The 15,063-nt window shown below is 34.5% G+C and overlaps 2 protein-coding genes and 2 non-coding genes across 4 annotated transcripts; 1 reads left to right on the top strand and 3 right to left on the bottom strand.

The window, feature by feature from the left end:
* Nucleotides 1-474: 474 nt before the first annotated feature.
* On the bottom strand, nt 475-3,434 carry LOC116005839. Its single transcript, XM_031246079.1, has 2 exons — nt 2,981-3,434; nt 475-1,422 (listed from the first exon to the last, which is right to left on the bottom strand). Exons 1-2 carry the CDS (start codon nt 3,354-3,356, stop codon nt 728-730), a joined length of 1,071 nt encoding a protein of 356 aa, XP_031101939.1. The 5' UTR covers nt 3,357-3,434; the 3' UTR covers nt 475-727.
* A 1,788-nt stretch (nt 3,435-5,222) lies between these two features.
* TRNAY-GUA lies at nt 5,223-5,311 on the top strand. The gene is given in 2 exon segments: nt 5,223-5,259; nt 5,276-5,311. It is a non-coding gene; the product is annotated as a tRNA-Tyr (tRNA).
* A 52-nt stretch (nt 5,312-5,363) lies between these two features.
* On the bottom strand, nt 5,364-5,435 carry TRNAD-GUC. The gene has a single exon. It is a non-coding gene; the product is annotated as a tRNA-Asp (tRNA).
* Nucleotides 5,436-6,445: 1,010 nt separating this feature from the next.
* Nucleotides 6,446-9,600, bottom strand: LOC116010116 (putative F-box/LRR-repeat protein At5g38386). The gene is made up of 3 exons (XM_031249387.1): nt 8,500-9,600; nt 6,749-6,955; nt 6,446-6,493 (listed from the first exon to the last, which is right to left on the bottom strand). The coding sequence occupies exons 1-3, from the start codon at nt 9,598-9,600 to the stop codon at nt 6,446-6,448; spliced, it is 1,356 nt and encodes a 451-aa protein (XP_031105247.1).
* Between the last annotated feature and the right edge of the window lie 5,463 nt (nt 9,601-15,063).

Genomic DNA, 15,063 nt, shown 5'->3' on the forward strand with positions numbered 1-15,063 from the left:
ATTAATTCGACATATCGATATCAGATAATGTACGTCCAATACACACTTTTAATATATTAAAATTGTAAATTATATTTAGAAAAAATATTTTTTTTATACTGAAAGTATATTATTTTGTATAATATACATTCAATACACAAATAATATATTTTTAATATATTAAAAATGTACTTTTTGTTATGATTCACGCAACATTATGATAGTCACACAATAATTTACCGATTAGGGAGGAAATGACAACGCTGGGAAGGAGGCTAGCCAAAAATGAAGAAAATAAAAATAAAATGAAAAAAGAAAAAGAAAGAAAGTAGGAACTCCATCTCTTTAAATTGAACTAATTAAACAAAATCTCTATTTATTTTATATTTTCCCAACTTAAAAAAATGTACTACTATTAAAAAAGAAAAAAAAAACACACACACACACCATTTGCCATTATCCGAAACCGGGGATTTATCCAGAAAAAGCTAGAAGAAAGAAAGTTTTGACAATATATTTTGCCATTATAGAATTTACTGTTTGATCTGCAATCCAAATTGAACTGAAGAAAGCCAGAATATCCAGAGCAAATAACGCAACAAAAACCAAGGAAAGAAACTGAATTACAGAGCAAAATTTAATTATGCTGGAAATATCCATGCCAAATTCGTAAAAACTTCAGCAATCCTAAGAGACTGTACAAGCCAAAAGGTAAGTATACTTGATTCAATGAAAGTTTGCGAGGTTGTCAAACGATCATCCAAGTCAAATGCCGATATCCAGCCCAATTTGCAGCAAGTCGAACACCGATTGCCAATGCAACACATAGCAGAGGAAATGGAGCCCTTATAACTTCATTGGTGGCTTCGCCTTCCTTCCCATCTGCACGTTCCCTCGAGTGTTGAACAATAGCCAAAGAGGTATATGAAATCATTACTAGTGCTTGAATCCAAGGCTCTCCAACTGCTGCTAATACAGCTGCAACTGGCAATGCGGAAGACACGTAATCTCTCTTTTTAACCCACCGACCAAAGCTAAACAAGCCTAGCAGAAGTGTCCAAAAGAAAAGCTCGGAAATGTAACCTTTTGCAGCCACAAATCCAATAAAACCAGCAACTGTCAGAAGATAAGGCTGGCTGTTCACAGAATCTGGAACAGTGGCCTCGGCAATAGCAAGTATTAAAGATGCAAAAATGATCATTTTTGTTAGCTCTTGAATAGGAGCCTGTTTGATTACCCCTGAGTAGAAAGTTCGAATGATGTGAAGTATTGTCTCAACAAATCTAAGGGAGGCAGTGACTGGATGTAATATGTAGTAGAGGACATTGGCCAAAGCAAATTTCATCATAGTTCCTATAAACCGGAAGAAACCCATCACAACCCCTTTCCAAATGGACAGCTCCCACAAGACAGCCCTCCAGGCATAGAGAAGGAAGGCCAATACTGCAAATTGTTGACAATAATCAGGACATACATTATGGCTACATGACAATAATGACAAGTGTAATATACTGCTTTGCAGGGTAGAATAAATTTAGCCAAAAGAATGTATGGTGTAAGCCATCACAAACTACAACCCAAAAGTCGAATGTCACTTGTCAAGAAGCACTAGCATAAGAAGGAGCACATAGACTGTCATGTCTGGGGATGTATGTATACATATATATATATTTAAAAAAAAAAAACTGTAGTGCTTTGGGGTTTAATACAAAATGTAAAAGCAGAGAGGCAGAAAACAGACAATTGTTTCAACAAATTCATGGTCACTTGACTATACAAAGTTTAGTTCTAAAACTACATAAATTTAGCTTGATCATGATAGTCTACAGCATTTCTCTAAAACAATAATTATGATTCAAAGACAAGACTTCAAAGAATTATCAATACCTGAAATAAAGAGAGGCCACTTCATGACCTTTCCTGAGGCTTGAAAAGAAAGGTAACATAGAAAAAATACCTCATAGCATCTAACTTCTTCTGAAGTAACTCATACCTTGACTGCATCACCTTCCTTATAAAGTATGACCTAGGAAGAAGCACTCCTTAGTATGAGTGTATGACCACTATCTCGTATGTTCTAAAGAAGATTTTTTTGCACACCTCATTACCAAATACTCCCACCATCTTCAATCTGGTAACACACTCCCACCTAATCAAATAATCTCTCTTCACATTTGGAGTTTGGACAACCATGTAACTGTATATACTAAATTATGCAGTATTCTCCTATTTCTGCCCATCAAATTGATTCAGCAATAGAAATAAGAAATGGAGACGTGTATCTCAATTCCAGAGGTATGGTTTACAAAGAGAGATCCTAGCTTATGATTTATAAGTTTCATAGCATTATCACATTCTTAACAAAATCCTGAAAAGACACCAACCTAGGGCCTATTAATACAGAGAGGTTTATAAAATATCCTACCAACATTAGTACATTGAGAAACAAAAATAAACTCATTGTAGTCCCAAAAACATTAGTTCCACCTTTAGTACTTTTGGCTAAAGTACATTACAGCCAGAAACTTGCCAAAAACCTCCAATAACAAATTCTCTTTATTCACGGCCCTTAGCACAGCCAGCATCAAGTAGCCATCAACAGATAAATATACTAGTTTCAATAACTTACTAGTACAAAAAGCAGATTGATTCATAATCTACTTGTAATATTTTCTGATATAGCAAGGTCACCTCTCACTTCTTCACACTGATTCTCTCTGTGGTAAACACTAATTACTCCCAGGTACTTTTCTCTTGGATTTTAGCTTAATCAACTGTATGTAAATCTAATACAGGTAAGCCTAATTAACTAGGAAATAGCCCATTACTCAAAAACCATAGAACTAAAACCTTCACTTCCTCTTCCATAGAGGATTAAAGTACAAGCACATTTCAAGATTCACACCAAAATATAATTAAACTAGCAAAGCAGCGCTGTTGGTAAAATGCAGTATCAGAAAGCATATAATGATTGAATTATTTTTTAAAAAAAATTGAGTACCTATTAAAAAAGGCCACCTCACAGGCTTATCAGGAGCTTCCTTTGTCAAAGGCCTGAACCTCTCCGGCATAGAGCTCTCTCCACGCGACTCAATCTCAACTTCATTCGCCCCATTCTCTGTCCCTTCTCCCCTATTTTCAGCTTTAGCCAAAAAGCCATGATTCTTAGTCACTGAAAGTCCAAGATTGGTTGAGAGAAGCCCAGGAAATTTGTGCGCATTTCTGAGTCTCAATATGCTTGTTCTGGGTTGATAAGAGTCAAACGGAGCTTGGTTATTGTCATGAGGGCGATTGAACAGTGGGGGGTGTGAGGAGAGTTTTATGGGTTTTTTGAAAAATATGTTCGGAGATCGGAATGTTGAGAGGGTAATCGACATGGCTTCGGATAATCCTGGGGTTCTAGGAGGACAGGCACGAGGGTTTTGGGTAATCCTACACCCCCGTGGTTTCAACTTGCCAACCCGACCCGGTGTTTGGGGTGAATTTATACCCTTTTTTTGGTCAGTTCAATAAATTTTATTACTCCATACTAGTATCTTTACCCGTGCGATGCAAGCAATGGATTTGTTATAATATTTAGATCGATATATAACTATACTATATAAATTATAATATCAAATATTATATAGTGCGTTTTCAAAAAAAATATTATATAGTGCAATTGAAAAGATAGTTTGAATTGATTATATTTTGTGATGTTATTCTTGCTTGAATTCAATCAAATAATTATTGACTTAATAATTAATGTAATTGTGAAATACAGGTCAAATAAGCTTTCAAACTTGTTAGTAAAATGGAATTGAATTCTTAAATTTAAAAAGTTTTAAAGAGATCATTGAATTCTGGTAAAAAAAAGTACAAGTAGACCAAACAAGTACAATTAAACATTTTTTATTTGTTTTAGCAAGTAGTCTTATTTGGCATCCAAATCATCATCCAAAATATTTAATACTCCGTATAATAATTTTAAGAGATGTTAATATGTAACAATAAAATTTTCAAATCTTATTTTTCAAATAGGGATTGTTTTGGTCTTTTAAAGATAATTATAGACAAACAAGTCATATATTATTCAATTAATTGAGTGTTACTTTTGCACTAATCTTATAATCAAATAAATGTACATGTTCAATATTAGATTTTTTAAAAAATAATTTCATATTTATTTTTATTATCTAAATATATAATAATAATAATAATAAAATTATCCGTGAATCGATCCAACCAATTTCATCCATTGTGCTATATAATTCGCCATTGCGCTATATAATTCGCACGGGTAACTGGACAATTATTTGCTTTAATTCAAGCTTGAAAAACATAAGAAAACATAATAGATCCAACCAATTTCATCAATTGCGCTATATAATATTCGATGTTATAATTTATATAATTGTATATCGATTCAAATATTCTTAAAATATTATAACAAATCTATTCCGTGCAACGTAGGGCTACTACTACTAATAATAATAAAACAAAAATCTTGACTTCTTTTCATTTTTTGGAAAGGGGCATTGTAGGCAATTGGCAAAGACATAAATTTTTTCTACAATATCATCATGACTATCACCCATATTAAATACTAAAATTTTAAAATATTGCTAATGATAATTGAACTTAATTTTTTTTTTTTTTGGAACAAATGAACAATCATGGTTTGATCTTGTGACCACCCATTTGAAATAGTATCAGAGATATCATCATACTATATAATTGGCCAAAAAAAAAACTCATGTTATTTAGAAGATAATCAACTACAGTTTTAAGCATTCTGCTACACTATTAACTAGCTAACTCTAAAAAAGAAAAAAAAATCAATATATAATTAATTCTATACGATTATATACCTAAATTAACTCACACAAATTTTCATATTAAATTAATTTTAAATGATAATATATCTAAATTGACTACCAAAATTATTATATATATAGACACACACACATATATAGTCATATAGGGATGTGATTCCATTAGAACTAATCTCATCCATTAAAAAAATATATCTATGAATAAGATTAATTGGGAGATTAAAAACGCGTGTGCATATTAGACATTATGATGTATACATATTAAATATATCTTTATTTTGCACAGAATACAGTTTTAATATGCACACATTATAATGCAAGATTAACTTTGGATTGAATTGGCAGTTTGGCACCCCAATGAACCAAGTAGTGTTATTGAATGTAAGGAAGCCTTTAACCAATAAGCCAATACCCAGTGAAGAAACCATTCCGACCTTAGCTCAGTTGGTAGAGCGGAGGACTGTAGTTGAATTTGAACTGGAATCCTTAGGTCGCTGGTTCGAATCCGGCAGGTCGGACATTTTGGTTGCCCTGCCAAGAAAGCGCAAACTTGCAAAAACTAAAACACAACGCCGTTGCCGGGGATCGAACCCGGGTCACCCGCGTGACAGGCGGGAATACTCACCACTATACTACAACGACTTTCGATGATAATTCAAGTAAAAGTTTAGTTAATAGAAACAAAGTAAAGGAAACGACGACAACACAGTTCCACGTTACCAGGGATCAAACCCAAGTCACCCGCCGCAAGAATACTCACCACTATACTACACCGACCTCCCACGATAGCTGAAACAATTTCTTATAGGCATAGACACATTTTTAATCCGTTCAATTAATCTTATCCGTAGATCTATTTTTTAATGGATGATATTGGTTGATATATATATATATATAAAAGATTAAATTTGTATTTTTGTATTTAAATAAAATGAAAAATTAATAAGTTGATAATACAGTGAAGTGGTTAAATTTTTAATTTTAATTTTTTTTTTATGTAAGTGGTATATATGAGTTAAATACTTATCAGTAACATTTAAAGTTTTATCCTTTTTTTTAATAACAGTATATGTCTGGTGCCTAAAGTCCGCATATCCATTTTTCAGTTCCCTTTTGACCAAATCACGTACGTAGCAACACATGATGAATATATTACGGAGTAATTAATAATATTTAATATTTTTCTATTATTCCTAATTACTAAAAAATTGAAGTGTTTCGAGCAAGGTTTGCAAGCTCATAATTCAAGGTATAGATGAGCTTATCTGCTTATGGGATCATAAGCTAGAGACTTTTTTTTGGCAATAGATCATTACCTATTTTTTTCCATATTAGAAAGAGAAACAAAGAAATCATATAAATTTAAGTTGTCAACAAGATTCAAAACAAAGCACAGATTCTATAAATTAAAACACGCAATAATAGCACATTACATGCACGTGCTCAACCTGTAAGTATACATACATAGGGTTTTGATAAATATCAAAATTAAATTTAGAACCCTAGAAACATCCTAAGACCACAAGCTTATCATTTCATTTTGAATGTCAATATTGCGCACACATGCATGCATATATATACAATGTGAGTTGAATGTCATACTATACGATTCTCATAAATCACTAAGAAAAGGTGATTCCTCAGCTACAAATTTAGAGTGGTCCGACGAGTCTTCCACGGTCTCCATAGCGACCGAGGACCTGTTGAAAATATGACAACAACAACTTTTTATCGGTCTTTCGGCTAACATAGCTCACCAAAGTCACTTTCTTCATGGAGAATTTCCAACACTCCCCGGGATGTTCAGCACAACACAATGCCATATTCCTATGCTCCCGTTCAAACTATATATTAAACCAAGTACCCACGGTTGGTATTTAATTTAATTAGAAATATAAAATCAAAAATAACAATTAAGTGAAATTATATTCTTTGATTAATTACACACTATTTACCTTAAACGCTGCTTCCTCTTCCTCTGTGTCTTCAGATGCTATCTTCAGTGTCTCCAAATGTGGACACAACCAAAGATAGGTGTCAATGAGCTCTATAAACGGCACAGGACTTCTCGGCCAGCAGAATGGGATTTGTATCTCCAAATTCTTTAGTCCATACACAAATGGAATACTGTTGTCTCTAATATCCATCCCAAAAATTAGATCCTTCAAGAATGAATTGAAGCAAATAAGCTAGAAATTAACTTAAAGGATAATTAATATTTGGTTGATACTAAGTAAAACTAACTTATATATATATATATATATATATATATATATATATATAGATTTCTATTCAAATGTGGCCGCGCCCTTACGTGCGGCCGTGCGGTTTACACCACTCAATGTTAAGAAATGCACAACTCAATGTTACGAAATGCACCACAATGAAAATGCATTTCTTAATATGAAATACACCACTCAATGTTACTGAGTAGTGCATTTCTTAACATTGAGTGGTGTAAACCGCACGGCCGCACGTAAGGGCACGGCCACACTTGAACATGACCCTATATATATATATATATATATATATATATATATATATATAGTCTATTTCAGAAAACAATGGTACTCATAACAAAAAACGCACTATTAGGTATGTATAAAAGTACCACACAGTGTTCAGAAAACACAATTAGGTGTGATGCATTTTTTTGGTGTATTGTGTGTTTTTGTAGTATAAGGCCATTGGTGCTTTTTTAAGGCGGCCTCACACCTATTGCACACCTACCGCATGTTAACTTACCTTTTATATATATATATATATATATATATATATATATATATATATATATATATATATATATATATATATATATATATATATATAGGATCGCGTTCAAATGCATACTGGTCGCCCAGGAGAGAAATGCGGACAAATCACAGCGCGCCACGTGTCCGGAATGTAGTTACACCTAACGTTATAACTTGGTGCACATCATGTTATAACTAGGTGCACATAGGTGCACCCAGGTGCATAAATGTTAACAAGGTAAATTACTTGCATCTGCAAGTGAAAATAGGTGCACACGTGCAAGTAAAATGTATTACAAGTGCAGGTAAATTGTACAATGAGCATCAATACTAAGTGCACCTAATGTTATAACTAGGTGCACCTATTGCTATAACTAGGTGCACATAGGTTGAAACCAGGTGCATGAATGTTAACAAAGTAAATTACTTACACAAGTGCAAGTAAATGTATTGCAGATGCAAGTAAAATGTATTACAGGTGCAAGTGAATTGTACAGTGAGCATCAATACTAAGTGCACCTACTGTTATAACTAGGTGCAACCTATGTTATAACTAGGTGCTAGGTTGCACCCAGGTGCATCAATATTAATAAGGTAAATTACTTGTATTTGTAAATGAAAGTATTTGCGAAAATAGGTGCATGAATATTAATAAGATAAATTACTTGCACTTGTAAGTGAAAATAGATGCGAAAATAGGTGCACTTATAGTGAAACTAGGTGCACTTTTAAGTGAAACTAGGTGCACCAAAGTTCTAGTTATTTACGAAAATGCCACCGCGTCATTTTTTAAAAAATTGCTTGATCTGGACACGTGGACGGCTATGGAGCGTTCTCATTTCCTACCTGGGCGAGAGTTCGCACCAGAGTGCAACCCTATATATATATATATATATATATATATATATATATATTATAGAAATTAAAGTTATAATATATTTTTGATTTATTACCTCTGGGTAGAAGTCAGGAGCAAGTTGTAGGGTTTCACATTCAGAAAACCACTGCAACATTTTCCTTAGATTGGCAAACCATCGAGCATCATCTTCATCGTAACGAAACAACTTAAGAGTGGCCTTGAGGGAAGCCGAATAATTGAACATATAAAAAGGCATAGTTGTACCGTTGTATGCAAAATGAAGTAGCTCCGGCGTGTCAATCTTGATTAACCCTGAATTGCTGGTACAGTCATAAAGCTTCAAGCTCTTTAACCGTTGGTGACAAATCGCTATTCTCTCCAACCCGCTGCAATTGATTTTGAGAAATTCCAGTTTGGGGCAACCTCGGATCAGGTTTTCCAGCCACTGATCAGATATAAAATGGCCCAATCTGACATTCTTGAGAGAGGAGGGCTGGGCAAGATGGATGGCACAAAAGGACCCACCGGTGTAGGCGAAAGATTCGAGATTTGGTGCCCGAATCACGAAATCCCGCATGCCATGGCAGTTCTTGAACACCAATGTTTTGAGGTTGTTAGCATCGCTAACAATTGTTGTTTCCTGGAGAAGACAACTCCTGAGGTTCAATTCTTGGACTAAAGGGCAGCCACGAAGGAGATCGAGAAGGTTGAGATCTATCCCTCCCAGCTTATACACAACCACTGACCTAGCAGAGTAGTAAAGCATGTTTTGGTGTTTGAAGCTGCCGTAGAGCAAATGAAAAGCCAGATCGAGTTCTTCAACATTTCTTTCCATGGCACGCTCTATTGCTCGGAAAATCCGAGGATCTAAAAGGTCCACCATCACCTTCAACCTAAGGATGTTGGTGTCTGTTGTTTCGTACAACCTTTGAACTCTTGCATCCACCCACCTGAGAAATGCTTCGTTTTTTATGGGATTATTTGAATCCCCATGTGATCTGAAGTCGTATATATCAAACTCCAGGATGGGGAAGGAAGAAGAAGTAGAGTGCCAGTGTTTGGAAAGAACGCAGGTGCGAACTACATCTCTTGTGGGGAGGAACGATAGAATGTGATGCAAAATGGGGATCGGTAAGTCGGAGATACGATCTACCATTGATGTGCTTGGTTGGTTGTTTTGAATAAGTGCAGCCATATATGGAAGGAAGTGGATAGGAGGAATAGGGTTTATATATACGAATGGATCGGAATTAAAGTTAAGCAAACACGATTGTATTGAAATGGTTACGTACGTATGATGAGGAAGATGAAGTTGATTATGATGACTACCATTGTTGGAGCTGTTGTGTCAAGCTCCTTCTGTATTCACCAGGGGATTATAATATTAAAGTGCTTGTTATTTAGCGCAACAGTTAGACTTCAATTATGATTAGGAGAATTTAATTTGATTAGGGCTGGGTAGGATACCTAATTACATATAACTACTGTATGATTAGGAGTCAGTTATTTCTTCACTAGGAATTTGATTAGGGCCGGGTAGGAGACCTAATGACATACCACTACTATATTGATGGCATGCCGTTACTGGAGATACTCACGTTCACGTTTGTTATGTAATAAAGTAAATTGTGAAAAGACAGTAAAAATTAGAGAAATATCTGGCAAAAATGTAGTATTTTTTTTTCCATTTTTGGTTAGATTAATGTATATTTGAATTACATTATGTCATCTTTGCGTGTAAAGTTTGGACGATGCATGTTAGAAGTCACGTGAGGTGCAAAGCTTCTCCTCCATGGCCAAGAACCCCAATTTTGAAGGAGAAAAATTTTCAGAAAAATCACATCCCACATTTGTTAAAAACTCACCCCCACAAATTTTATTGTTCCAAAATCTCATTAAAACCCAATAATATAATGGAGAAGGCCTAAGTGTATATATAACATAAGAAATAGATGATTGATGGAATAGAATACAAATTTAATTTGAGTTGAATCTAATACTATACGACTCTCATAAATCCACTAAGAAAATGTAACTCCTCCGCAACCTAATACACGTTGACAACAACCGCTCTTTATCGCTCTCTCGTCCAACATAGCTAGCCAAAGTCACTTTCTTCACACAGAATTTCCAACACTCTCCGCGATGTTCAGCACCGCACAATGACATATTCCTATGCTCCCGTTCAAACTATTTAACCAAGTGGCCACAGTTGGTATTTAATTTAATAAGAAATATAAAATGAAAAATAATATAAGTGAAATAATTCTTTAATTTAGACACTATTATATTTACCTTAAACGCTGCTACTTCCTCCGTGGCTTCAGATGTTATCTTCAATGTCTCCAGATGTGGACACAACCAAAGATAGGCGTCAATGAGCTCTATAAACGGCACATGACTTCTCGGCCTGCAGAATGGGAATTGTATCTCCAAATTCTTTAGTCCATAAACCAATGGAATACTGTTGTCTCTAATATCCATCCCAAAAATTAGATCCTTCAAGAATGAAGTAAAGCAAATAAGCTAGAAATCAGCTTAAGGATAATTAATATTTTGTTGATACTAAGTAAAACTAACTTTATATATATATATATATAGAAATTAAAGTCATAATATATTTTAAATTTATTACCTGTGGGTAGAAGTTATGAGCAAGTTGTAGGGTTTCACACTCAGAAAAGCACTGCAACATTTTCTTTAGACTGGCAAACCATGTAGCATCATCTTTCACGTGGCGAAACAAGTTAAGAGTGGCCTTGAGAGAAGCCGAATAATTGAACATATAAAAAGGCATAGCTGGACCATTGTATCTAAAATGAAGTAGCTCCGGCGTGTCGATCTTGATTATTAACGACCCTGGTGAATTGCTGCTACAGCCATAAAGCTTCAAGGTCTTTAACCGTTGGTGACAAATTTCTATTCTCTCCAACCTGTTGTTGCAATAGAGTTTGAGAAACTCCAGTTTGGGACAACCTCGGATCAGGTTTTCCAGCCACTCTTCAGATATGGAAATATGGCTCAAATTCACACTCTTGAGAGAGGAGGTCTGGGCAAAATCAATATGGATGGCACAAAAGGAACCACCGGTGTAGGCGAAAGATTCAAGATTTGGTGCCCGAATAATGACGAGATTATCCCTATGCATGCAAATGCACTTCTTGAACACCAACGTTTTGAGGTTATTAGCATCATTATTAACAATGGTGGTTTCCTGGAGAAGAAAACAATCCCTGAGATTCAATTCTTGGAGTAAAGGGCAGCCACGAAGTAGATCGGGAAGGTTGAGATTTATCCCTTTCAGCTTATACACAACCACCGACCTCGCAGAGTAAAGTATGTGCTTGTGTTTGAAGTAGTCTCCGTAGAGAGAAAGAAAAGCCAGATCGAGTTCTTCAACATTTCTCTCCATGGCACGCTCTATTGCTCGGACAATCCGAGGATCTAACAGGTCCACCCTCACCTTCAACCTAAGGATGTTGGTGTCTGTTGTTTCGCACAACCTTTCAACTCTTGCATCCACCCACCTCAGAAATTCTTCGTCTTTTATGGGATTATTATAGGAACCCCACCGATATGATCTGAAGTCGTATATATCAAACTCCAGGATGGGGAAGGAAGAAGAAGTAGAGCTCCAGTGTTTGGAAAGAACGCAGGTGCGAACTACATCTCTTGTGGGGAGGAAGGATAGAATGTGATGCAAAATGGGGATCGGCAAGTCGGAGATACGATCTACCATTTCGGCCTCCATTGATGTGCTTGGTTGGTTGTTTTGAATCAGTGCAGCCATGGAATGAAGCGGATCGGAGGAATATATAGCTAGGGTTTATATACGAATGGAATTAATAAATAAAAATAAAAATGCCACTTAGACTTGCATATATATACAATGTGCACGTAGCGTGCTGCGTGCGTGTATGCCTAATGTATATATAACTTAATAAAAAATAGCTGATTGAAGGAATAGAATAAAAATTTAGTTTGAGTTGAATGTCATGCATAATTGCATACTATACAATTCCCATAAATCCACTAAGAAAAGGAGACTCTTCCACAACCAATTTAGAGTGGTCCGATGAGTCTTCTAGTGTCTTCATAGCGGCCGAGACCCGTTGAAAAATATGACAACAATTACTTTTTATCGGTGTTTCGTCCAACATAACTCGTCAAAGTCACTTTCTTCACAGAGAACTTCCAACACTCCCCGGGATGTTCAGCACAGCACAATGCCTTTGTAATGTACGTACAGATCGAAAGGTCCTTTGTTTCCAATCGGTGACGGCTTCACCAAATGAAATGTGTGTGACTTCTAACATGCATTGTCCAACGTGCATAACTCAAACATATATTAATATAACCAGAAATGTTAAAAAAAAAAAAAAAAAAAAAAAAAAAAAAAAAACTACATTGCTGCCAGACATTCCTCTTCTTTTTCTGCCTTTAGTTTTCTCCATTTCATAAGCTTATTAGAATCATTATATAAAAAGCAAACACGAAACAATTATTGAATCATAATATAAAAAGCAGACATGAAACAATTCAAGACCTTCACGGTTAAAATAGCTCCCGAAAGAACACGAAACACAAAATAAATAAATAAATAAAAATCAGTGAGCGAAATAAAAAAGAAAGACAAAAAGAAATCCAAAATCCATATAATTTTTTTTGTAAGATAGATATGTCATGTAGTAAACACAATTTACTTTACGTAACAAATGTGAGTATCTCCGATAATCACATGCCATCAATACATTAATTGTATGTTATTAGGTCTCCTAAACTCTAGTCAAACTCCTAGTGATCAAGAACCAGATTCCTAGTCATAATTGAAATTTCGTTGTCGCAGTAATATTATAACAGCGAGGTCACCGTGGTAAATACAGTTGATAGGCTAGAAACATCATAAGATCACAAGCTCATCATCACATTCGGAATGCCAATATTGCGCACACATAAATGCATGATGCATATATATACAATGTGTACAACGTGCACGTAGCGTGCGTGTATATGCCTAATTACAAATAGCAGATTGATGGAATAGAATAAAAATTTAATTTGAGTTGAATGCCATGCTATACAACTCTCATAAATCCACTAAAAGAAAAAAGATGACTCCTCCGCAATCAATTTAGAGTGGTCCGACGAGTCTTCCAGTGTTTCCATAGCGGCTGAGACCTGTTGAAAATATGACAACAATGACTTTTTATCGGTGTTTCGTCCAACATAACTCGTCAAAGTCACTTTCTTCACGGAGAACTTCCAACACTCCCCGAGATGTTCAGCACAACACAGTGCCATATTCCTATGCTCCCGTTCAAACTATATATTAAATCAAGTACCCACAGTTGGTATTTAATTTAATTAGAAATATAACATGAAAAATAATAATTAAGTGAAATTATATTCTTTAATTATTAATTAGACAGTACTAGTTACCTTAAACGCTGCTTCCTCTGTGTCTTTACATGCTATCTTCAATGTCTCCAAATGTGGACACAACCAAAGATAGGTGTCAATGAGCTCTATAAATGGCACCTGCCTGCGGGTTCGGAATTGTATCTCCAAATTCTTTAGTCCATACACCAATGGAATACTGTTGTCTCTAATATCCATCCCAAAAATAAGATCCTTCAAGAATGAATTGAATCAAATTAATAAGCTAGAAATTAGCTTAATTAAGGATAATATTTTGTTGATACTAAGGCTTTTCCCACTTGTTAATTTTGACACAAATTTTTAGGCCAAAAAAAAAAAATTAACCACAAATTTTTTTACAAATAAATGAATGAAATTTTTGTGATGTTTTTCACTTTTTCTAATGCAAACACGAGTTTTTGGAAAAGAAAAAAAAGGTGGGCCCGCCCAGGTTGAAAAAGCTGCACCACAGACAGCATTCGCGCCCGTTAAAGAGACCATTTTCATGTTTTTTTTTTCCTTTTTAGTTTTTTGACATTTTCTTTTTAAGTTTTTTTTTTTTTTCCTTTTGCTTCCCCTTCCTCCTTAGGTGAAATCTAAAAACTTGTGCAGAAAACGTAACAATTGAAGAAGGCCTAAGTAAAACTAACTTATATATATATATATATAGAAATTAAAGTTACAATATATATTTAATTTGAGTTAATACCCAATATAGTTCTCGACTATAGTGGTTTTACTCAATTTAGTCATAAATGACTTTTTGTACTCTATTTAGTCCTCGACTTTAATGATTTTACCCACTTTAGTCCTCTGTTAAGAATTCTGTTTGTTGGGTGTTAATAACAAGGTTAACATGGTAATTTCATTTCTATTTTATTTTTTTTATCAAATTAATTATTAATTATATGTTCTATATATATTTACACAATTGCATACTAAAGACAAAGTAAATTATAATACTTTAGGAAAAAAAAGAAAAAACAGTTAGCAAATAATGAGCAATTAGTTAACTTTGGCATATTGAAATTCTGATCACTTTTCAAATGAATTCAAATAGAAGCATTTTTAGTTATTTTCAAATGAATCCAAACACAAAGCAATTAGCAAATAATTAGCAAATAGCATTAACAGTAATGAATTCAAACTCAATCAATTAGCATTCTGTTCCTGTAGTATCAATACATTAGAGATACTAAGATAGAGATAAATTAGGACATATAATTAATAATTAATTTGA

Source organism: Ipomoea triloba, chromosome 2 (assembly GCF_003576645.1).
Source record: "Ipomoea triloba cultivar NCNSP0323 chromosome 2, ASM357664v1".
Taxonomy (NCBI): domain Eukaryota; kingdom Viridiplantae; phylum Streptophyta; class Magnoliopsida; order Solanales; family Convolvulaceae; genus Ipomoea; species Ipomoea triloba.